Raw genomic sequence first — 26,051 nt, 5'->3', positions numbered from 1 at the left:
GAGGAAGTGGGGGATGCAGATAACATTACATTTAAAAGATATTTGGATTAGTACATGAATAGGAAAGGTTTGGAGGGATATGGGCCAAATGTAGGCAAGTGGGACTAGTATCGCTCAGGAACATGGTCGGCATGGATTAATTGGATGGAAGGGTCTGTTTCCATACTGTATGATTCTATGACACGAAAAGGGTATTTCTGAGACTGAATATACTCCAAAGAAGTTTGTTTGTGCAGATGAATTTGCTGCAGGCATTCAAGATGATACATTTGGAAAAAAAATGACTTATAATCTGCAGTGGCTCTGTCTGAATCCTCAGATAAAACTAATCTCCATATTTTTTCAGTAAGTGGCATATAAAGAAGAATGTTATAATTCCTTCTGTGGTTAAAAAAAAACTCAAATGTGAAGACTTCCTGAATCACATTGAAATGATTCTGAATTGTAGTCCCACATTTTATCATCATCTCACTATCATTGTATACAAGACAAAAACTAGGACACTTAATCCCCAAATAAGGTGACATCAGCTAAGCATAAATATTCACATTCTGTGGCCAGTTACGTGTCCTTATTTTCTGAGTTCAAAACTGCACATCAATATGAGCAGAAACTGTGAATTATGACAACCATTAACACGATCTACTAAAACCATCAATAGGCTGTTTTCCCTTTCTTGTACATATCTTGCCACTACTTCTCAGGGAAAAAAAAAAATCAGCAGAAACCAGCAGACTCAAATAAACCAAAGAACTGCAGATGCTGGAAATCTGAAACTCTAGAAATTGCTGGAGAAACTCAGGAGGTCTGGCAGCATCTGTGGACAGAAAGCAGAGTTAATGTTTCAAGAAAATTCTGGAATCAAAACATTAACTCTGCTTTCTGTCTCCAGCTGCTGCCAGATCTGCTGAGTTTCGCCAGCAATTTGTGTTTTTTTGTCCCAGCAGACCCAGGTTTGTCTGTTAATGAAAATTCCAAAAAGCTCACAGGAACCAATTGGATAATCAACTTTAACGTTTAATGTTGCTTTTTAAGTTGCCATAGGAAATAATAAATATTCTGCAGTTTCAGAAATGCACTCTAGTTTCAGTTATCAAATTATTTAAATGCATTATAGAACACTTTCAGTATTGCCTCAATGTAACATTAGAATAATAGTTCCTAAGACACGATGATAATTTTTCAATTTAATTTGCAGTCCTCATGCTCCCTTGACGTCAGATTAACATCAATTTATGCCCTGTTTGCTCTAGCAAACCTATACTGAGAACTAGGCAAAGTGACACTCTGACAATTTCAACTTATTTGTCTTGATATATTCAAACTCAGATGAACAGAGAATTTTAGTATGTCTCCTCCATTCTCTTTTACCCCCAACACATTTCCAAGTTTCTACAATACACATTTTAATACGCATATTTAATTAAATACATTGGGCTGCTAACCTTGAAAGGAAAATCTAGAAGTTACAATCTTTGACTAGATTCAATCTGCAAACCAATAACAACTTAAAATTCAATCATCAGTTACTTTATAGTCAAATAGCAAATCCCAGGCAGCATAAAGCTGAATAGATAATTCCCCTTTAATTATGCCTGATGGCCACACTGCCTTTAAGGGACTTGGATTCAGTTTATGCACACAGATCATCTCTTTTTACTACAGAAATAATTAATTTGTATTATATTTTGTCTCTTTTTACGACAGAAATAATAAATTTGTATTATATAACCATCCTCCACTTACTGCAGTTTGCTGGAGAAATGATCTTGCTTTTAATAGGAGACTATGGTAATTTTGATCATGCATTTTGTGTGTGTAGTTTGCAGAAATTCTTTGTTTGCTTAGTAAATAAACCTGTTACGATGCAAGTCCTGCCTAGCATCCAACTCCATGACTGAGAATGCACTTATTAGTAAATATAGAGGGGTCACTGTTCCATCACTTTCCTTAAAAAAAATGAATTTCATACTTTCTAGTTCTAAAGACAAATCAAGGATACTTTAACTGTTAGCTTCTGTTATATGAAGTTCAGTAAAGTTTGCTGTGACGGGTTCCTTCAAATTAAGTTGCTGATTTAAATGCATCACGTGCTATGAAAGAAGAGGTACGCCATAGGTTGGCAGCTCCTGGTGTAGCTGGCGAAACATCATAGCACATTTATTTCTTTCCTTCACCTTGCCAAGAGCGTTGTACAGTCTTGCTTGTAAGTAAAGGACTTCTCGGATCCGCTCATTGCAATCTGCTTTCTCAAAATATATCTTTGCTTCATTCAGATTTTCAATTGCTGATTCGAAAGCTTAAAAAAAAGTTAAATTTTGAAAAAAATGTCAAGCAACATCACTGGAAAGTCCTATAGCATTTATTAGTATATTTATTATATCACATTTCAGTAACCCAAAACTGCTTTCCAAAGTACTAGAAACAGAAAAAATACTGGCTTTAAAACTTTAGTCAATTTCCTGCAAATACCTTTAAATATATAAATATATAGCCTCCAATTATTCCTTTAAACAAAAAAGATAATTGTAAAGTCATTTGTTATCTTCCTTAATCTTATCAGATTCTTGAGCAGTAGAGAATTAGAATGATGCACCCCTGAGCTTTCGCAAAACAACAACAACAACATGACAGCACCTTTTACATCCCTTCAGGAGGAAAAGTGGAGCTTATCTGAAATATGGCACCTATGACAGCGCAATATTCTCTTTGTATTGAAATGAAGTGAAAGCCAAGATTATATGATTTATGGAGTGGGGCTTGATTTTTGATACAAAGACAAGAGTTCTAAAATGGAGACAAATCTGAGAAACTCTGTGGGTTGTTAAGGGGTTGAATCAGTTTCAGTTAGTTAAGGGTTAATTTTCAGATATATTTTAAAAGAAATGGGAAACATAGATGTATAAAGACAGGTGAAAACTACAGGAGCTGCACCATCAGTGGACAGAGCTCATGGTGTAGAGGAAATCTAATGGGAGTTCCACATTGTGTTATATGTGTGGGGGTCAGAGACGATTGGTGGCGTTTCTTGGAGAATGAGTGCATGGTAGTAGGTTGTCTAGTAAATAGTGTGGACAAGGGGTCAGAGTTAGGATGGTGATGCCCTGGGAAGCATTACCAGAGAGAATTCTTGGAGTATGACATTAAAAACAGGTGAAGAGCAGTAGTATAGGCTCCTCCCCCACCTTGTCTCTCCCCTATTCCCACCCCCCATACACACACACACACACACACCCCCACCAAGCCCTTGTGATGGACTAGTAATTAAACCCATAGGTAAAATTTTGTTTGACAACATTCAACATGAGCTAATGCCAGTCATAATAGATGTATCAGGGATACAGTTACCGGAGTGGTGCCCGTTCCCCACTGAAACTATTCTATTCCCACCTGACCCACAGAATAATGGGATGAGGTACGGGGAAATATGAGAGGAAATCCAAACCAGCAGTTAATAGATGGAACAGAAGGGAACTCTTTAATGATCTAGTCACAGCACATGGGCAGGAGAGTCAATGGCCAATACTCTTGATTTAGCTAATTTGGACAATAAACTCTCAGGATCTTGACCCAACAAGTCAAAAGAGCCCGAGAAAGACTAAATATGGATAGACAACCAACAGGAGACCATGGGACAGCTTGTGGAGAATCAGGCTATCCACCACTTAATGACCATGCTGGAGGGTTATGCCAAGGTGATTAACCAGATCATCCAGGGCAAAATCAGAGATGACAGTGAGCAGCAAAACTACACCCTGTGCGGTATCTATGGAGACTGTATGATTGAACAGCTGAAGGAGGACCTCAGGCAGGCTAGTGAAGGGAAAGTCCCATCCTGGATTAGTGATGTATAGCTCGAACATTCGTTCCAGGACAGAACCCATACTAACATCTCTAGCTGTCTACCAAGATCTGATATAATGACAACTGCAATGACACTCTTGGTGAGGTGCTGGGCTTGGTGCTAGGGATTTCAATTATCCCTAGTGACAAAGTTGGGTCGACGACTTTTAAAGTCAAAAATATTGGAAGTATTAAAAGAGGTACTTGAATGGGTTACCATGACACCCTCCCATATGCTGTGAAGAGACAGGGGACAATTGATAAGGACCACTTAAACAAACAGATCAAACTACTGTATCTTTACAAAAACAGAAGCTGCTGGTAAAGTTCAGCAGGTTTGGCAGCATCTATGAAGAGAAATCAAAGTTAACGTTTCAGGTCCAATGACCCTTCTTCAGAACTGTCCTTTGTGGTCTTAGCCTGTCATCTGTGAATTTGGCTCCTCTCGTACATAGCTGTGGACCCAATTGCACTCACCTTAATATATCTTAGGATTCTGGCAGCTAAGATTGCAGGCTGGGAAAGGCAGAGATTGGGTACTCACTATGAATAATACTATACATGCACACAGGGGCCTTAAAATAGATGGAACTCCCAGGGTTAGCACTATTGTCACTTCTATTTGATCTAATTACTGAATGTTGTCAATGCAATATAATTTTATGTGGATTATAGTGATGGGAGGTTCTGTTTTGTACAAATGAGAGGCTTGACCAATGTACATCATGGCTTTCACACGAATGCGTAGGCTCCCCTGACAACAAACAACTAACTTTTACAATTAGGTTTGAACGTCATTCACAAAGGACTCTCTCCATTCAAAAGGTGGGGGGGAATGTAGCAGCCTCTTGGCTGCGAAAACACAGCTAGATTGCTAACTTGGCCAAACAGCAAGGGATTCTGGGTACATTGGCCAAGCAAAACTCAAATCACAAAACCCACACACCAGGCACACTGCAAACACAGCAGCCAGATGCTAATGACTTAAACATACTATAAAAGCCAACAGTTATTCTGGACAGGGAGAAGAAAGTGAGGACTGCAGGTACTGGAGATCAGAGTACAGCATGTGGTGGAGGAGAAAAACAGCAGCTCAGGCAGCTTCCAAGGAGCAGAAGAATCGACATTTCGGGCTTAAACCCTTCATCAGGAATGCCGATTTGTGATGAAAGGCTTATGCCTGAAACATCGACTCTCTTGCTCCTCGAATGCTGCCTCACCTGCTGTGCTTTTCCAGCACCACAATCTTGACAGTTATTCTGGACAAACACACTCCCAAAATCCTAACCACCGGGTGCTGCCTCACTACGAAACAGTAGAGAGCCATCTAAATCACTAACTCTTGTTTCAAATGATTAAATGTGTCTCCCTGATTGTCCAGAACTATAGAAAATTCCAGAAAACCATCTAAAAGGTTTAAAAACAGGGTTCACCCGCAGACCTCTATCTTGGAACCTCTCTTAGACTCTCTTGAATCATCTGAGGCCTTCTAAGGAGAACAGCATGGTAAGAGGCAGACACCCGCTGACCATCCAAAGGGAGAAAGGAAGACAGACAGACCCAGAGATATAGCCACAGACAGCATGACTGCGTAAATTTACAAGAGACTCTGTAACTTTAAGGGGCCAAATAGGATAAGGGACAATATGTTTAGTATTCAAGATTATTGTGATTTTGTTCCTAATAAAGTGGGATCGTTTTGCTTTGTATCGGCTTGTGTTTGTACTGATTTGATTGCTTTGGTATTATAGGACACCTGGGCAAATTCATTCATAACATTCTGATCGGAGTTGTCTAAACTGTTTAAGGTGAGACTAGACAACATTATAAATCCCAAAATTTTGCATACCTTTTTAATTACTTTCTCAAGAAGGTGATTATCTTCAATAATTTGTGAATGCGTTCCCTTAGGTTTCTCTTTTCCTGCACTTCTTCTAATTTAATGTCCTTTGTTTTATCTCTCCTTATTGCTTATTTCTCTGCTAATTTATCTGCCGTATGTATGCCCATTTCAGCAGCATGTCTTTGTGTTCTTCAGATCTATCATTATGGCCAAATACCAGGGGATCCAAGCAAATGGATTTGGAAAGTTCAATATTATAATGCAATACAATGTTTACTAGAAATACATTTGTTCCTTTCTATACTAGAATATATTAAAACAATCCACTCATATCCAAAGGTACTTCTGATTTAAAATCTTGTTCCAACTAATTTTAAAGTGGCTTGTCTATTCAAGAAACATAAAGCTTTTCTTTTTGAAGTGGTGGCCTGAGAATTGTCTTGCAAATGTTAATAAGAATGAGTATATTAAGTTGGACCTAATGGATTGTTTGTAAGATCTAAGGAAACTGACAGTTTATAAATATTACTAAAATTGTTCTAGCAGTATACAGTTCAGGTCAAAAGATTTCAAGTACTTACCCTCAGTTCTTTCTTGAGTAGGAGCAGAGGCTGCAGAAGCGACTTGACATTTTGCCAACAGCAACATAGCACGCCCTCGGTTCAAGACTATTCCATTAGCCAGAATGGGTTCAATAGCCATATACAGTAGATTCAAAGCTTGTTCTGGAATTCCAAGCAGCAGCTGGCAAAAATATAGGATTTGGGTCTTTTAAGTCACAAAAAGACTTGAAATTGTTGAAGAACTTCACATCCAGCATAAGTTTCCTGTTAGTTGCATTTCCTGTGACACCATATAGACTTACCTTTCAATCCTCCTAATGCTATGTGCAACTGCAGTTAATTTTAACATAGTCTTCTTTTACTTCCCTTTCTAAAAGTCAGATAAGTTTCACATATTTGCATTTCTTTTCTTTTCCTCAAGCTTATTTTGTATGTAGTGTATTTTACATGTATTTTTCTTGAAGGGTACCAAACAGAGTAATCTTTTTTTAAAAAATTTAATCCCAAACTAGCTTTTCCATCAGTTAAAAATAAAGCAAGTAACAGGTTTTCAGTTTTCAAAAAGCTATACAAATAGACTCCCCCTGCCTGCCGCTTCCTATTTATCAGTCCTAGCATAATAAAGGAGAAGAGAACAGGACAAAAATGTCTTCACCAAAGACATCTACTTACTGGCTACAGTCTATCCACTCTTACCCCAATTGTCATGTATTGCCACCAATATGTTTCTACTTTGTTTTCATGAAAGGAGAATACTAATAGTCACAAAAGTGTTTCTCGTATTTCTTCCCCTTTGAACTGCTCACTCAACTTATGTTTACACTTGATATTGACTCCCTGTGTGTAACACAGAGAATAAGACCTATTTTTCTAGTTCAACAAACACAGAAGTTTGATCATAAATTGTTGCTGAGTCATGTTGTAGTTTTTGTTTTACTCTAAATCTGTTTAGGAAGATGAAAATCAGTGACATGCTGCTTTGAAGTCCTCCAGTTTTGGAATATACTATCTTTGGAGAAATTGTGGTGGAAAATCTCCCCAAAAAAGTAGAAAACATAATGTTAAAGGGAAACTATGACATATGGTATAGAAGTGGTCCTTCAGTCCATCAAGTCTGTACCGCCACAAATATACTATTATCTACACTAATGTCACTTATCTACACGAGGGCAATAGCCTTGAATGTTATGACACTTCAAATACTCATCCGTGTCCTTTTTTAAAAAAGGATGTGGGATTTCCTGTCCCAACTACCATTTCAGGCAGGGCATTCCAGGCCTTCAGCACATTCTGGATGAAAAAGCTTTTCCTCAAATCCCCACTCAACCTCTGCCACTCACCTTAAAATTATGACCCCTTATTACTGACCCTTCAATGAAGAGGAACAGGTGCTTTCTATTCATTCTGTCATGCCCCTCATAATCTTATATAGAAGAGAATATTCATTTACAGGCACAGTATACATCAAACATAGAAATTCCTAAGTCTGAAATAGAAAATTTACATTTCTATATTACACCTAGAATTGAAAAATAAAATACTAAATTTAAAATTAATAAATATCCTTAAAAAACAATGACCATAAACATATCTGTTGAAACAGTACAGTGGTATACCATACAAAATTCTCTTAAATAAAATTAGGTTTTTAGTGTGAAACAAGAGCCCATGTTACGCAAACAGATATTACTGATATCCAGGAAAATAACTTTCTCCATTCTTTTCCTTTAGAAAAGACATCAGTAAATGAGTGGTGGTACGTTTGGCATATCATAAACAGCATCTCAGGTCATAAATAATTTCTATGTAAATAAGGTATAGGTGATAAATGTCAAGATATAAAGGTGAGTCTTTAGAAGACAATTATTCAATATGTAGTTAGGGCTCGACATTGCAACAGGGATGGTGAGGTAACAGAAAATTTACAATATTTATTCACTATGATGCTGTCTTGTAGAAGCACATACAAATAAGGACTTGGGGAAAAAAGTTTTGTTAGAACAGAGGAGATCATAAGATGATTTGATGGAGGTGTTTAAAACTATGAAATGATGAAGCAGAGCAGATTAAAACAGGATGCTTTCTGTGATTGCAAGGACATAGAACAAAAGGTCATTAATAAAAGCAAGGGACCAAGAAAAGTAAAAGAAACCGTTATGTTTGAACAGTCAAAGGCTTGTGAGACAGTTAAGCATCTTGTTTCCCCATATAAACATAGGATAGAAACTCAGTTGAAAGAAAAGGCTATAATGAAAATAAAAGAATAAGAAATATCACAAGAGCATGTGATTAAACTAATGTTTGTCTGAAAAATAAACACTAACATGTATTGTTAGTTTTATGCTTATGTATTCCTTGCTGCTCTAAAAATGGCATCTCTTCATATAATTGAATTGAAAGGTACAAGCTTGGAATGAAATTCAGGAAGAAGACTGCCACTTAGTATCACACAGCATGGTGTGAATGAAGCAAAGCAAACAACTCAAAGGAACTACTGCTTTGATGGCAGGTGCTTTTGGGCTTGCTGTTGTTGGCAAAATTGTGTCTTGGTGAGGGGAACCAGGAAAGAAAAACAGTTTCTTATACGATTCTCCCCTAAGGTTAGACCCATGCAGAGACATATATTTCTTGTTTCGTAGTAAAGTATATATAATAAGCTTTGCAACTAATTACAATAACATTTGTGACATAGCTCACCTGTGAAAATGCCAAATGTAAGATGGCTTCCGAGGTTAGATATTCTAAGTGATATTCTCGGCTCAGTGCCAATGCTTTTAGAAGCAAAGGAACTGCGACTGCATGACATGAGGAACGCCAGAAAAGCTCAGCTTCCAAAATAAGAATTCTAAAAATAAACAGTTATAAATACTTAGAACATATTAGTAAAGCTTTATTTTCTGATGCTGTTGAGATCCCAAAATCATAAGAACAAAATTGGAGCAGGACTACGAATTATAGCCAATCAGGCCGACTGTGACCTTGACTCCACTTCCCTGCCTCCTTTCAACAACCCTCCCCCCCAATTCCCATGCTCGGCAAAAATCCAAGTCAGCCTTGAACAGAATCAATGATCCATCTTCCACTGCATTCTGTGGAAGATAATTCAAAGACTAACATCCCCTCAGAGAAGAAATCCCTTTTCACCTATGTCTGAAATGGGAGACCTATTATTTTTAACTGTGCCCTTAGTCATAAGTTCACTGTGACAGAAGCATCCTCTCAGAATCCACCCTGTGTGGCCCTCTTGTAATCATATGTTTCAAAAAGAACATCCCTCACTCTTCTCAACTGCAATTAATACAGGCTCATCCTGTTCAATCTTTCCTTACAAGATTCCTTACCATCTTTCCTTTATACTGGAAATCAGCTGTGTAAAGTTTCTCCAAATTGCTTACAATACAAATATACTCTTTGCAAGTAAAAAGACTAAAACCGTGCACGGTATTCTCAATGCCATCTCATTAATTCCCTGCACAGCTATAGTAAGACAACTCCTTTTTATAAACTTGGAGATAGTGAGGACTGCAGATGCTGGAAAGTCAGAGTCAATAAAATGTGGAGCTGGAAAAAGCACAGCAGGTCAAGCAGCATCAGAGGGGCAGAAGAGTTGGAATTTCGGGCATGACCCTTCATCCATTTCACTCCATCCTGATGAAGGGTCCTGCCCTTCTGATGCTGCTTGACCTGCTGTACTTCTCAAACTTTGTATACTCCACCTCCTGGCAATAAAGGTCAATATTCAACTTGCCTTCATAATTTGCATACTATCTTTATGTGATTCATCTACAAGGATACCCAGATCCTTCTGCTGTCTATTTCTATTTGAATAATATTCTACTTTTCTATTTCTATTGCAAAAACAGACCTCACATTTTCCCACATCATACTCCATCTGCCAATGTTTTGCCCACTCAGTTAAGCTAAATCAATCCCATTTCAAACTCTTTGTATCATGATTTACCACATTTCCTGAATCAGTCCCTGACTATGGACCAGATCTGAACAACATAGCCTAAGAAGTATGACCACCTTTGGAACAAAGTGTTCAAGCAACCTTCTCCCCCTGAAGCATGGCAGTATCCAAGGTTTGGATTTCAGCCCATCAAATTGGGGCAGCATAGTGGCTCAGTGATTAGCACTGCTGCCTCACAGCACCAGGGTCCCAGGTTCAATTCCAGCTTCGGGCGATTGTCTGTGTGGAGTTTGCACAGTCTCCTTGTGTCTGCGTGGGTTTCCTCCGGGTACTCTGGTTTCCTCCCACAGTTGAAAGATGTGCAGGTCAGGTGAATTAGCCATGCTAAATTGCCCATAGTGTTAGGTGTGTTAGTCAGAGGGAAATGGGTCTGGGTGGGTTACTCTTCGGAGGGTTGGTGTGGACTTGTTAGGCCAAAGGGCCTGTTTTCACACTGTAGGGAATCTAATCTGATCTGAACTCCTCAGGCTACAAACTGTTTAGAAGTACTTGATCAAACTGGTGTCCATCAGCTCCCCTATACTACAACTAAAACACATCACCAGTCCTGCCATATTTATTTTGTTTTATCTAACTAGTCAAATTTCAAGTATAGAAATACTTGTCAATGATTATTCACAATTTGTGTTGTGGAAGTATTCATGGTCTTGCTGTGATGTTGCAGTTTTTCTTTAAATTACCTTTTCCTTCATTAAAATTAACATATCCCCCTCCCTTCTAAATACAAGCTGATCATTATGATGCACTTTTACATCTAGACTGCAGCCGATGTATTTAATCTTTGTCTCCACAGAAAGTACTTGAGCTGGAGTACTCTAAATCACCACAATTTTTATCTTATATGTTATGTTGCTTTTGCTTGTGCTATGGGATGGTCCTTTTGAGTTACTTTGTGTCTCATTTCCATTCTACTTTGTCTTTGTATCCACAATTGTACTACACAAATCAAAAGGTAGGCAAATAATTTTTCACACGATAGGGAATTAATTGCCAAAGGTGGCAAATGATTTTTCATAACACTCTATAATTTGGTCCATACAAGAACTTGGCCTTGACATCTTCCAAAAGTATGATGTAGTACATAATTACTGTGACACTGAGTTAAGAACTTGAAAAATTAGTTGTATGTTTCAGTGATATAGGAGGAAGTGAGGACAGTAGATGCTGGAGATCAGAGTCGAGAATGTGGTACTGAAAAGCACAGCAGGTCAGACAGCATCCAAGGAGCAGGAGAATTGACATTTTGAGCATACGCCCTTCATTAGGAATGAGGCTTGTGGGCCAGTAGGCTGAGAGATAAATGGGAGGGGCATGGGGCTAGGAGAAAGGTTGGTGAGAGTGCAATAGGTAGATGAAGGTGGGGGAGAAGGTGATAGGTCTGAAAGAAAGGTGGAATGGATAGATGGGAAATACGATGGACAGGTCAAGAGGGTGGTGCCGAATTGGAGGCTTAGGACTCAGTGGGAAGCGATATCTGGACCTCTTACTGAGATATTTGTATCATCGATAGTCACAGGTCAGGTGCCGGAAGACTGGAGGTTGGTTGACGTGGTGCCACTGTTTAAGAAAGGTGGTAAGGACAAGCCAGGGAACTATAGACCAGTCAGCCTGATGTTGGTGGTGACCAAGATCCTGTCCCTCAGGAGGGAATCCTGATGAACAGGATGTACATGTATTTGGAAAAGCAAGAACTGATTAGGGATAGTCAACATGGCTTTGTGCGTGGGAAATCATGTCTCACAAACTTGATTGAGTTTTTTGAAGAAGTAACAAAGAGGATTGATGAGGGCAGAGCGGTAGATGTGATCTACATAGACTTCAGTAAGGCGTCAGACAAGGTTCCCCATGGGAGACTGGTTAGCAAGGTTAGATCTCACAGAATTCATGGAGAACTAGCTATTTGGATACAGAACTGGCTCAAAGGTAGAAGATAGAGGGCTGTTTTTCAGACTGGAAGCCTGTGACCAGTGGAATGTCACAAGGATCGGTGCTGGGTCCACTGCTTTTTGTTATTTATATAAATGATTTGGATGTGAATGTAGGAGGTATACTTAGTACATTTGCAGATGACACCAAAATTGGAGGTGTAGTGGACAGCCAAGAAAGTTACCTCAGATTACAATGGAATCTTGATCAGATGGGCCAATGGGCTGAGAAGTGGCAGATGGAGTTTAATTTAGATAAATGTGAGGTGCTGCATTTTGCAAAAGCAAATCTTAGCAGGACTTATTCATTTAATGGTAAGGTCTAAGGGAGTGTTGCTGAACAAAGAGACCTTGGAGTGCAGGTTCATAGCTCCTTGAATGTGGAGTCACAGGTAGATAGGATAGTGAAGAATGTGTTTCCTTTATTGGTCAGAGTATTTAGTACAAGAGTTGGGACGTCATGTTGCGGTTGTACAGGACATTGTTTAGGCCACTGTTGGAATATTGCGTGCAATTTTGGTCTCCTTCCTATCGGAAAGTTGTTGTGAAACTTGAAAGGGTTCAGAAAAGATTTACAAGGATGTTGCCAGGGTTGGAGGATTTGAGCTATAGGGAGAGACTGAACAAGCTGGGGCTGTTTTCCCTGGAGCATCGGAGGCTGAGGGGTGACCTTATAGAAGTTTACAAAATTATGAGGGGCATGGATAGGATAAATACGCAAAGTCTTTTCCCTAGGGTCAGGGAGTCCAGAACTAGAGGGCATAGGTTTAGGGTGAAAGGGGAAAGATATAAAAGAGACCTAAGGGGCAACTTTTTCATGCAGAGGGTGGTGAGTGTATGGAATGAGCTGCCAGAGGATGTGGTGGAGGAGAGTACAATTGCAACATTTAAAAGGCATCTGGATGGGTTAATGATTCGAAAGGGTTTGGTGGGATATGGAGTGGGTGCTGATAGGTGGAACTAGATTAGGTTGGGATATCTGGTCAGCATGGACAAGTTGGACCGAAGGGTCTGTTTCTGTGCTGTACATCTCTATGACTGGGATAAGGTGGGGACGGGAAATGAGGAAACTGGTGAAATCCACATTAATTTCATTGACATGCTTTGTCCATCCCTCAGGGCAAATGATTACCAACTGATTCTATATATTGTTCTCAAACTAACTAATGAAAATGGAAAAGCTCTGTTGGAGTAACTTCAAGAACAATTATGTAGGAATGAAAACTCAAGCTACCCAAGTACCTCAACATCCTGAGCTGTCTGTAGGACTACCGGAATAAGTTTAAAAAAGCTTTCTGCTAAGTATGGGTTTACATATAATTATTGAAAGAAATGGAGAAGATTTATTGCCTATTTTTGTGTTGCTGTTATTCTGATCTCAAATGTACTATAATTTATTGGTGCTATGGTTGGTACGGTACTGTGATGTAGAATTCAAAGCTAGAATTAATATAAGTATTGTAGTAAGAGTTTGTATGCTGCACTCATACTAGAATTGTGAAGTGTGAATGTTGTATTGTGAGGTATGATGTAAATAAAGACCTGAGCAAACATACTAGATTGAGAGGTATGATGTCTCAATACAAACTTGAGTCTGCATTAATTACTATAACAGCCCAAACCTGTTGGATTACAACCTGGTGTTGCGTAAATTTTAACTTAGAATAAGAAAGCAGTCTAACAGAAATCAGGAAATTCTTCTTGACACAAAGACTGATCAACACATGGATTGGACTTCTCAACAGGGTAGTCAAGGCAAAAAAAAATTGGAATTATATAGGAGATGAATCAGATTCTGCAATGGGAAAGGGAAGATGTATAGTTCTTCCTGGGTGAAAGAAATAGACCAGACAAATTGATATCCTCATCATAATTCTGTGATTTTGTTAGTGATGTCTATAGCAAATTCCTAATCAATTTTATCTAGACTCTTAGTCCCCAGCGCTCAAATATTTAGTGCAGTGAGAAGCCAAAACATACATTTCAAGAGGGTTTTGTGTGTAATGCCTTGTATGTACTAAATTTGACTCTTCGGAATAGCAGCTGAGATACAACAACTGTTTACAGTGTGTTAAATTGGAAAGCTTAAGGTCAAGCCAAATTCCTATTACTTGGTCCCACCAGAAATACTCTGTATGGAAGATGGGTAAGGACATGCTTGGCTGAGCATTAAATCATACAATGGACTCCTTCTATGCTGTATACATGAGCCTTCTGAAACCGTACTGACTCTGCAAGACAGTCCCACTGTTGGCTCTTCCCCAGCAATTTTTCAAAACCATTACTTACTTATGCTAATCTCTTTTAAAAGCTACAATTGATTCAGCCTCCACCATTTTGTTGGATACTGTGTTCCACATCCCAATAATTTGCAATGTAAACATGTCTTTTCTCTCATGCGTGAAAAAATTGCCCCTTAGGTCCCTTTTAAATCTTTCCCTCTCACCTTAAATCTATGCTCTCTAGTTTTGGACTCCTGTATCTTGGGGTCAAGTCCTTGGCTCTTCACCCTATCCATGCGCCTCATGATTTTATAAACCCCCATAAGGTCAACCCCTCAGCCTCTTACGCTCCAAGGAAAATGGTCCCAACCTATTCAGTCTCTTCTTATAGCTCAAACCCTCCAATCCTGGCAACATCCTTGTAAATGTTTTCTGAACCTTTTCAAGTTTCACAACATCTTTCCTATAGCGGGGAGACCAGAATTGAATGGTGCCAGAGGTGGTGGTGGAGGCTGGTATAATTACAATATTTAAAAGGTATCTGGATGTGTATACGAATAGGAATGGTTTAGAGAGATATAGGCCAAATGCTGGCAAATGGGACTAGATTAATTTAGGATATCTGGTTCGCATGGAAGAGTTGGACGGAAGGGTCTGTTTCTGTACTGTACATCTTTATGACTCTCACTATCACCCAATCCATATCTTCGGTTTGTGTCACCTCCACCAAAGGGAACAGCTTCTTTCTATTGAACTACAAGATTTTGAATACCATTAAATCTCCACTCAATCTTTCTTTAAAGGACAGACACAATTTTTGTCATTTATTCCTGTCATGCAAGTTCCCCATTTACAATATAACCATTTGTTGTAAATTTTTTTGCACCCCTTTTAAAGCTTTCTAAAAAGTGTGGCACACCAAATTAGAAATAACATTTCAGCAGAGGCAAAATCAGTAATCATTGAAGATTCCACATAATTTCATTACTTTTGTATGGACCAAATATTTGGCATATCAAAGCTGCCTCCATTGAAGTAGGATTTTGGCAGCCCAAAGCATGGAACTGCAGTGTGCACATTAGATCAGCTAAGAGCAAACAGACTTTGTGGGTTCATTTGAATAGTTAGGGTATCCTGTAGAAGTAACGTACCCCTATTCATATGATCTTGGGACAACTTTGGGTGTTGGGGATTGAGGGGCTTAAGTATTCTGTATGATTGTTATTAGCAGAGCAGATTGTGCCTAATGCATAAACCCCTTGGAATGGCAAAGCTGTCAAGGAGAAGAAAGAGCTATCAAAATGTATTTTTCCTACAAATGAGTGCGCTTTTCTCAATAAAGTGTAGTCTGCAATATGGAACTTTAAGTAGTAGACCTCCATTTTGTCTTTTGTCTTCTGGAGTACCAGAACATAAAGGCAAGTAGGCATGTTAGTTGAAGGGGGATATGAATTAGCACTAAGTTAGCACAGGAGAATAAGGGGCCATGGGGATGGCTCCTAAACAGCATTAGTTTGTGGAAATGAGAGAATGTGAATATTGGGCTTATTTTACTTTATTTTAACTTTTGGATGCTTGCTGGAATCCTGAGGCAAGCTTTCCGTCCAGTCTGGCTCAAAAATATGCAGCTTCATGAGCTCTTCCACATCGACTGACCTGACTTCCTACGCAGCCTGCACTCCCAGACCAAAAATTAGGAGTCCAGGCATCCAAAGTCAGGTTTGCAGAGCCTAGAATCCTTCTGCCTCATGCACCTGATCATGAAACAAAAGTTAGGGCTGGTGTCACTTTTTAAAGCCCAGGATCTCATGTGTCTTTTTTTTAAACCACTTGTTGAACCCACCTGCCACCTTCAATGATTATGTACATAGCAAGTCAGTGCCTGTCTTGTTGCCTTTCCTTTAGAATCGTACACTTTAGTTTACTTTGTCTTGCCTCATTATTTGTATTACAATGCATTACTCGTTAGTTCTATATATTAAATTTCATCTGCTAAATTTTCACTCAGTCCTATCTATAATCTTTGGATGTCTAACAGTATCTTCTGTACAGTTCATAATATTTCCCAACTTTTGAAATTGTATACTGTATACCAAAGTTTAAGTCACTAATATACTTGAAGAAAAGCAGCTCTCCTAGTACTGACCCCTCGGGAATTTTTATTTCTCCTACAGTCCAAAAACCTGATTAACCTGTCATTTAACCAAGTTCACATCCACCATCAATGTCACTTTATCTCAGAGGCTTTAATGTTTTTGGCATTTCATAGTACTTCATCAAATACTTGCTGAAGTCCAGATATTAAACAACATCACCTTCGTTATTACTTTACCTCAAAAAACTCAAGTTAAGCACCATTTCCCTTTAAATAATCTGTGCTGACTTGCTTTAATAAATAATGATAAAATGGCTTGCTCATTTTGGATATTAACTGAGTGATAATATGTGTGGCTGCATGTCATTCAAAGTTTTTAGATGTGGTAGCTAGTATACTATGTTGTCAGTAGTAAGCTTCTTTCAGGTTTGATATTAGTTTATCGTACATTCATAACCTCAAATTATACACTAAAAATAGCAATTTTCTATATCATTTACTATTTGTCCTATTAACAAAGCTGATTAGTATCAGTTGATTGAAAAGCCTCATTTTTAGACATATTTGCTTTGTATGAGTGTTATTACTTGCAATGTTAATACTGCTTCCACTCTTTTTTTAAAGAAACTCAAAATAAAACTTGAAGACTAACAAACAAACTATTCCTTACAAATTCTAGTATCTAAAAAATTATAATTTAGTTGCAGTTCTGTATTTTTACCACAGATTCAAAATCCTTCAGACAGACTTAGTAATATAGAAAATGTAATTAGTTATCACAATAAAATATTACTCAAGCCTACACTACGGTGACATATGGGGCCATTGTGCTATTTTCCACCACTACACCAGCTTTTTTCAAAGAGGGGCAAGTAAAATCAGCAAACTGATTTAACTAAGGGCTTTATTTCCACATGGACTGGGATTTGCAGTCAGCAATAGCCTGGACCATGTTTCAATAAATCAACAAAACTTATCTGGCTTTCTCCCTTGCTGTCTTTATTTTTGGATGAGTTTGCCCACCATCCCCAGCCTTCAACTGACTCTGCATTTCAAAACTGCAGAGTGCATCTAAAACATAGCACAAGAGGTCAGGAACTGGAACTAGGACCTATTTGGGTTCCTGTCCCTGACTAAAAATTCAATCCCTGGTGCTATCATCATTTTGGATCATTCACACATGCAATCATTCTATACTTACTTTATCAACATTTCTGTAGATTTTTTCTTTTGACAATGGACCAACAACTTTTGTAGAAGTCTGTAGGATTCTGTGATCTGATTCTGAGCTTTCAGCACAAGTGCTTTCCTTTGAGGAAACATGGAAGGAAATCAATGAGCGCTATTGTGTAGGGCCATATACCACTGGATACATCAAAATTCATTTAGAACACATTGCATTTTAGTTAATACAGCAAGTTTTTATGATGTCATTGTGAATTGAGGAATATGCTATTTTATAATGCCAGGTGACACACTGCATGTTTAAAGACACTGAGTTCGGTCACACTATACCAAATCATTCTGGGAGTTTTTAAACCAGTTTTTGGTAGATTAATGCCAAAATTCTATCCAGTTATTAATGAAAGCTTATAGCCTTGACAATTACATGCTCCTTTACTTATACACTCAATTTTACTCTTCTTAAAATCCAGGATGTACAGCAAGATAGAAAACACCAGGTAGGCTTGAACAGTTGAGCAATAGTCAGGAGCATTATAAGCCAATTGAAGAGGCTAATAAACCCAAGTTTAAAATCTCAAAACTTCAGAATGAAATATAATAGAACAATCTCTAACAGGAGTGGGACAACAATATACGTAAGTTACAATATTTGAGAGGTTAGATTGTAAGTTATTTTTTAAACTCTGCATCTATCTTAAAAAGTATATTTTCTCCTGTTGCTTGAGCAATTTGTTCATCTCTTTTCTAAGAAATTCAGATTTTTCCAACTTAAAATTTATAAACATATTTCCATGTCAGGCAGTCACAGAAACATTCTAGTGGAAATTTCAAACAGGACACACATTTCCATCATTTATAACCTGGTATCAAATTAGATGGTCAACAGGAAATTCACACAGAGGACTTATTGCTAGTACATTTTCTGTGGGTTGCTTGCTGGTCAGAGAAACAATAAACTATTAGATTCAAATTTTAAAAATGTTAATAAAGAGTAATAATTGTAGAATTCTAGCAAAACATGTGGCGTCACCACCTTTTTTTTGTTCCTCTGACTATTAAGAGTCAGTCACATTCTCTGAACTAAAAAGAAGCAGCCAATAACAAAACGTGAATCGCTGCCGGAAACATTTTTTGAATAGGTTATTTGCTTTTCTTTTCTTAAATCATTTGATATCAAAATTGAAAAAAAAAGACATATTTACATAAGTAAACAATTGATATATGCTTGCAAATTGTGAACATAGCACATATCTGGCATGTATCAAAGTAAGTTAAGACTGTTCTAAATTGTGTGCTGGATGATCAGGAAAAAAATAGCAGCCAGTGACAAAATGTGAATCATTGCCTGGAAAAAAAATTTTCAACGGATTATTTACTTTTCTTTTATTAAGTAATTTTGAATCAAACTTTAAAAAGCTTCTATTTATATTTACATAAATAAAGAACTGCTACATGCTTGAAAATTGTGAACATGACATAATGTCTGGTGGGTATCAAATAAATTAGGATTGTTCTAAATTGTGTGCTTGATCAGCAGAAATGCATCAGAGGTGGGGGAGTGAGTTGTGACTTTCAGGATAGGTTGGTCTGGAAAGGACTCATGTAGGTAGTGGAATATGATAGTGCAATATACAGGGACAGGCTAGCTTAGAAGTTAGAACAGATATGGCATGGCATCTTTTAGAGCGTGTCAAAACCAAAATATGTAGAATGGCACTTCGGCAGTATAAGGAGTCTCAGGCACTCATGCAAAATCAGCATCAGAGAATGAAATTTAGAAGATGCATTAAGGATTGGAACTATAGTTGTTTGTTGGCAAGTTAAAAAAGTAACATTTTGTATTCTAAATGGTACTTTTAACCCACCTAGTTTCAGGGTTGGAGGAAATAAATGGTAAGGAGAAGGAGAAAAAATTTCAAAAAATACTTCGAACAATTTAATTAACTGAACTTCTGTTCCCTTTTTACTGGTAGATTCTACATACTGTTTTTTCTGTATTGTGAAGTATTTATTCTTAATTAGAAAACTACAGTTTTTGATTTGTGTTATGCTACCATTATAAAATTTGAGGCAATATGTAATAACATGAATAAAATTGACAATGTGATGAAGTAGTAAATAAATGCCATTACACAAATGAATCCAAAAGATAAATGTAGCACTGGCTTTTTTTTAAAAGGAGGGGGTGGTGGAATGCATTGGCTATATGGTTGGTTTGCAATGCAGAGTCACACAAATAGTACCAGTTCAACTTCCGTACTGGCTGAAGTCACCCAGGAAGGCCCTGCCTTCTCAACCTTGCCCCTCTCCTGATGTGGTGTCCCTCAGGTTAAACTCACCACCAGTCATCTCTTTCTGACAGAAAGCAACCAATGGCCCTCTGAAGCAATGCTGACTTACACTTTCAGTCTATTAGCAAATATGTAGGAGATATTAAAGAAACAAGCATACTGGCATTACGGTATAACAGCAGATTTCTTTCCAAAAACACCCATCAGCGTAACCTCTTCTACTTACAAAAAGCACATATTATTTTCAAAACCATGCCATAAGCTTCTCTGAACTTGTAATAAAGCCAATTAATTTATTTAGGAGGAAAATTAAGCCTTGTTCATTTTTGCAATTCAAGAAAACGAATCAAAGTCAGCAAAGCTCATATTTGAAAGGCTCTCCTAATTTTTCAAATTAAGTTACAAATTAAACTTCTTTAATCTACTTTTCCATTTTTCTTTGGAGAAAATGTAATACAATGAAATTAAGCTGAGATATCAATGTTATAGGAACGAGTACACAATTTAGCTATCCATGCTTGTTTCACAAATCAATGAATTAATGACTGATTCCTAATCTAATTCCATATAACTGTCTTCACTCCACATCTCTTAAAATCTTTGGTAGGCAACAATAGCAATCAGACATTAAAAATTAGCAATTGATCCAGTATCAACTGCTCTTGGTATAAGTGTCCCAAATCTCTGCAACACTTTGCTGAAAATTATTCATTATACTTACCTATACAGTCCTTCTGGGCCATTAAGTGCTGCTATTCCAGGAACTAGGGAGTCAGCTATGTGATATTTCCCATCACTCATTGCTCGATTAAACTGTATATTTTGTTCAAACAGCATCCAGAGCTTACAGGTACAAAAATAAATTTGATTATAAAGCATGGAACATAAAAAGTTGTAAATAAGCAATGTCAACACTACTGTTTGCTTTTTATTGCCAGTAAGATAGCAATTAATTACTAATTTCAACATGAATTCATACAAATTGCTTCATTGTATATACTCAGTAACCTAATAAGAATTCCCGTAGGCATATAGTAATTCAGGTTTTCTGATATTTGTGTAAATAATCAAAAGTTTGTTTTTAACAAAAGGACATCTATAACCACTGAACTCAAACATTTAATGTGAGAAGATCCTCAACTTATCTTATTACTGTGGTAATGTCACTGATGTCTACATAGGTTGTAACTTCATTTTCCTTAACATTTCAAAGGCATATTTTCAAGCAACATCTTCACAGAAATTCAAAAAAAAGCAGCATAAAAATATAGCAGTCTAGTATTTGCCAAATTCAATACAAAATATATATCAAAATGATAAGATTTCAATTTTCAATCAATCAGTTAGAAAGAGTTGGTAAATCAACACTTAAAGATTTCCACAAACTTTCTAAAGGTCAAATACACTGAAATAGGAAATGAACAACAAACTAAACATAGGTTGCAACAAGAAAACAAGAAATAATCATGGCTCCACTTCCTAATCGTAAACATACAAACATACAGGTTCTAGACTTAGACTACTAGTTCAACTGTTAAGAGTCTCTTTGCAGATTCCCTCTTTCCCCGAAAAGAGATTTATGGCCTTTGTTGTTCTTTTACTTCTGACGAGAAACTCAACAATGTAGTTGATCATGATCACAAACCTACATCCTACGAAACTGGTGAAACCCAATTGATTCTCCAGCTCATTGTCTATTTCCACTGAATTCAACAGCAGTTCTTTTGTGAGTTCTGAAGCAGAAATAGGAACTCTTCATGGGTCATTAGAAACTGAAAGTTTAATTTTCACATAGGTCATCGGTCTCCAATTTTTTTTTTTAAGAAACTGAAATTCACAAGCCAATCAACTGTCAGCATCTTAAGGTAAACATGGTCTATTTTATAATTGCAGTTCCGCTAATTAATTCAAAGTAAAAGTTGCAGTTGAGATATTAACGTTTTCTTCCCAGTGTGCAGCATATATTTCTTGAATTCAGTGCAGTAAAACTATTGTACACTTGTTTTGAAGAACTATTACACTATTAAGTTACTGTAATCATTTCAAAAACTAAACAGTGTCAAAATGATGACAATTATCTTCTTTATCAAACAATAACTGCTATTGCAATTGCCACTGTACCTTTGCATGCTGGCTGTGGGGAGGAAACCGATCTTTCAAATGCTTTAGGATTTCAGAAGCAGCTGAATAATAGCCCTACAAATTCAAAAGATATGTATCATTTAAGGTAACAATCACATTCAAGGATACATTTATTAATTAATTGCAATAGCATTTCAGCTGCTTGGGTTTCTATTAAATACATAAATCAAATGAAGAAAAAGGGAATTCAAAATTCAGTTCTTTTATATTAAGTGCCAACTATTGCCTAGTTGCTTTACTTTGACAACAAAATTATTTTAGGAGCTCTGGATTATCACATCTTGGAGTCAAATAATTATGATTGACTCTTTATAAACAAGAGTCATAACTAACACACTCTTCAGTTGTAAACCGAGGTTGGTTTGGAAGTGATTAGTAGTCTGCAGTGTGAAAGAAGTGAATTGACAGCTTAGAGACAAATTCTTAAGAGCATCTGGCTATGGCTACCTCTAATAGCTCCCTCTTATGTTTTGGTTAAGGAACTGCTTTTAGCTAAATAACATACAAACCTTACATGAAACTTGCTAAATCAAAACAAGTTCTTTTAACCACTTTAAATGTTACCAAATTCCTAAATAATATTGTGAAGTGCCGAATTTAAGTAATTGTTCATTTTCTTTTGCATAATACAAGACTTTCTAGATTATAGAGACTCTTATTTTAGTTTCTCAAACATATCGTCGTGGTAGCACAGAGAGTGATGAGACATGTTCAGGACCACTTCACTGAGTTTAAATCTAATCAATAAGGCCACTAAGATGAAGGCACAGATATTCCACTAAATAGAGATGAAATCAGCTGTAGATTTATTTTTGGTCAATATACTACTCTATCAGAGTAGGCCCCTACAGACCCAGAACAGATGTTCTGCACAGGTTTATCCCATTTCTGGATCAAGGAATTGGAACTGTAATTTTACCTGATTTTGGAATTGGACAGCTTTCATGGATGAGGGGACACTAATTGGGAGATTGTGTCAAGAAATTAACACTATTATACTCATTTGAAAGACAGAACATGAGGAACAATAATTCTGTCTCTTAGAGTCATAGAGCTGTACTGCATTGAAACAGACCCTTTGGTCCAACTCATCCATGCCGACCAGATATCTTAAATAAAATCTAACCCCACAAGGATCAGTGCTGGGTCCGCTGCTTTTTGTCATTTATAGAAGTGATTTAGATGTGAATTTAGGAGGTATGGTCAGTAAGTTTGCAGATGTAGTGGACAGCCAAGGAGGTTACCTCAGAGTAAAATGGGACTTGGATCAGATGGGCCAATGGGCTGAGGAGTGACAGATGGAGTTTAATTTAGATAAATGTGAGGTGCTACATTTTGGAAAAGCAAATCAGGGCAGGACTTATACACCCAGTGGATAGGTCCTGGGATGTGTTGCTGAACAAAGAGACCTTGGAATGCAAGTTCATACTTCCTTGAAAGTAGAGTTGCAGGTAGATGGATAGTGAAGGCGGCGTTTGGTATGCTTGCCTCTATCAAGGTCATGTTGTGGCTGTACAGGACATTGGTTAGACCACTTTTGGAATATTGCGTGCAATTCTGGTCTCCCTGTTATAGGAAGGATGTTGTGAAACTTGAAAAGGTTTAGAAAAGATCTACAAGGGTGTTGCCAGGGTTGAGGGTTTGAGCTACAGGGAAAGACTGAATAGGCTGGGGCTATTTTCCTTGAGGCATCAGAGGCTGAGGGGTGACATTATAGAGGTTTATAAAATGATGAGGAGCATTGATAGGATAAATACTCGAGGTCTTTTCCCTGGGTCCCAGAACTAGAGGGCATAGGTTTAAGGTGAAAGGGGAAAGATTTAAAAAGGACCTAAGAGACAACTTTTTCACACAGAGGGTGGTACGTGTATGGACTGAGTTGCCAGAGGAGGCTAGCACAATTACATTTAAAAGGCATCTTGAAAGGTATATGAATAGGAAGGGTTTATAGGGATATGGGCCAAATGCTGAGAGTTTAAGAAAACACAATCACCACAAGATTGCTATTTTAACCATGTGACATTATATTGTAATTGGGAATATGAATCATTTTAGAAAGATCATTGTTTCAGTAAAGAAGAACTTCAAGCAATATTCTTCTACATAGCTAGCAGAAACACTCTTTGATGGTTTAACTATCCCAGATAACTCTGCTAGACAAAGTGTGAGATCCTGCCCTTGGTTTGAGCAGGGTAAACTAATCTCAGCTGAGCTACTGTATGATTAGTATCAGTCATCTGGGGCAAGGGAGATGAAAAGCAAATATGCTTAGCTGGTACTTACCATCCAATGAACTCTACTTAAGTAAGCAAGTCAATATATTCTTTTAAACTCAACTATAAAGTTCCTAATGATCAAATATCTTGTTATCATTGACACATGGAGAATGGTCACTTGGCCGATATACTGTCAGATGAAACTGTATCTCAATGTGGTCTGCAGGGGAAAAAAAGCAGGCAAGGCAAAAAATGAAAAAATAAACAAAGCCAACTTACCTGTTCTGCATGAAGTTCTGCCAGGTGACAAAGTACTACAGCCATTGCTTCAGTGTTATTTTGATGGATATCCACATTTACAGACTCCAGAGTATGCATGTACAGAAGAAGTTGTGTTTGTTGTAGAGCCATTGTGCTAGAAATGATAAACAAAATTAAGTATTCACGCTGAGAGTAATTTATTGGCAATTATGATAAACACTTTTGAAAGTCTCACCTACTAGGTAAGTCTAATCCACATAATTCAGAAATATAGAACAAAGCAACATACAAACTTGGCACCAACTCTCACCAAGAGTACTCAAAAAAGGTAGGAAAAGAATAGAGCTCATTTTCTATTCTGACAATTCCACTTGCTAATGATTATTGGTAAGTCTCACATCACCTGCTAGAATATTGTACCAGAATATATGAGGTCATTCCCAAAGTTCATAATTTCAGTTAGTGATTGGAAGAAACTTAATAGAAGTCAGATCCACTCCTAATTGGAGGCAGATGATTTAACTTAGTTACTTTTTGAAAAGTTGTCACTATGTTATTTGAAATAACCTAGCAGAAAATAATGGAATTGGACAAGGCCATAAATAAAAAAACCAAATGAACCGTGGATACTGGAAATAAGAAACAAAAGAAGAAATAGCTTTAAAAACTCAGCAGGGCTGGCAGCATCTGTGGAGAGAAATCAGAGTTAATGTTTCGGGTCCAGTCCACTTCTTCAGGGTTACTGGACGCGAAATATTAACTCTGACTTCTCTCCACAGATGCTGCTGGACCTGCTGAGTTTTCCTAGCCATTTCTATTTTTTAATCATTATTTACCCTTCTCAGTTGTCCAATAATGCAAGGGTATAACTTAAAAATAAATACCACCTTTAGTTTTACTCCTAAGGGTTAAATGATATGCAGCTGAAAATGTGTTGCTGGAAAAGCGCAGCAGGTCAGGCAGCATCCAAGGAACAGGAGAATCGACGTTTCGGGCATCAGCCCTTCAACGTCGATTCTCCTGTTCCTTGGATGCTGCCTGACCTGCTGCGCTTTTCCAGCAACACATTTTCAGCTCTGATCTGCAGGCCTCACATTCTCCCCTTAAATGGAATGCAATTTGTTATGCACCATGAGTCCATAAATAAAAATTAACACACTTTTACATACCTTTGACCATACATTTTCCAAATTGCAGTTTTCTGAGCTATGCTCACATCAATAAGCTCTGAAAGCCCATGTTTCCAATGCAACATGTCAGAATCCTTCATGGCATCCATTAATTTGTTGGCTGACCTTCCAGAAAAGGTCCTTTGTTGCACTAGTGATTGGATGCCCAGAGATGCTAGATACTACAAAATAAGAGCAGTTAGATATTAACATAACAGGAGTATCATTTTTGTTGTTTGTGCAAAGGGGTACACATTCCAAGGCATCATTCATTTTCAATGCCTAGAACTCTGAGCATATAAAGATAGTTGGAGTCTCTGTTG

General features: G+C 37.5%; 1 protein-coding gene across 1 annotated transcript in view; it reads right to left on the bottom strand.

Annotated features, from left to right (window-relative positions):
- Positions 1–1,001: 1,001 nt before the first annotated feature.
- The window catches only part of anapc5 (anaphase promoting complex subunit 5), a 54,725-nt gene continuing 29,675 nt past the window's right edge, over positions 1,002–26,051 (bottom strand). The window contains exons 10-17 of the mRNA XM_072587477.1: positions 25,729–25,910; positions 24,578–24,713; positions 22,062–22,136; positions 20,662–20,783; positions 17,666–17,773; positions 8,947–9,094; positions 6,268–6,430; positions 1,002–2,299 (exon numbers count right to left, since the gene is read on the bottom strand). Of these exons, the coding sequence (XP_072443578.1) occupies positions 2,094–2,299; positions 6,268–6,430; positions 8,947–9,094; positions 17,666–17,773; positions 20,662–20,783; positions 22,062–22,136; positions 24,578–24,713; positions 25,729–25,910 (1,140 nt within the window). The 3' untranslated portion in view covers positions 1,002–2,093. The remainder of the gene's footprint in view (positions 2,300–6,267; positions 6,431–8,946; positions 9,095–17,665; positions 17,774–20,661; positions 20,784–22,061; positions 22,137–24,577; positions 24,714–25,728; positions 25,911–26,051) is intronic.

The sequence above is a fragment of the Chiloscyllium punctatum genome, chromosome 17 (assembly GCF_047496795.1).
Source record: "Chiloscyllium punctatum isolate Juve2018m chromosome 17, sChiPun1.3, whole genome shotgun sequence".
Classification (NCBI taxonomy): Eukaryota; Metazoa; Chordata; class Chondrichthyes; order Orectolobiformes; family Hemiscylliidae; genus Chiloscyllium; species Chiloscyllium punctatum.
Note: the sequence above shows the minus strand (reverse complement) of the source record. Positions and strands in the feature narration are given on the sequence as shown.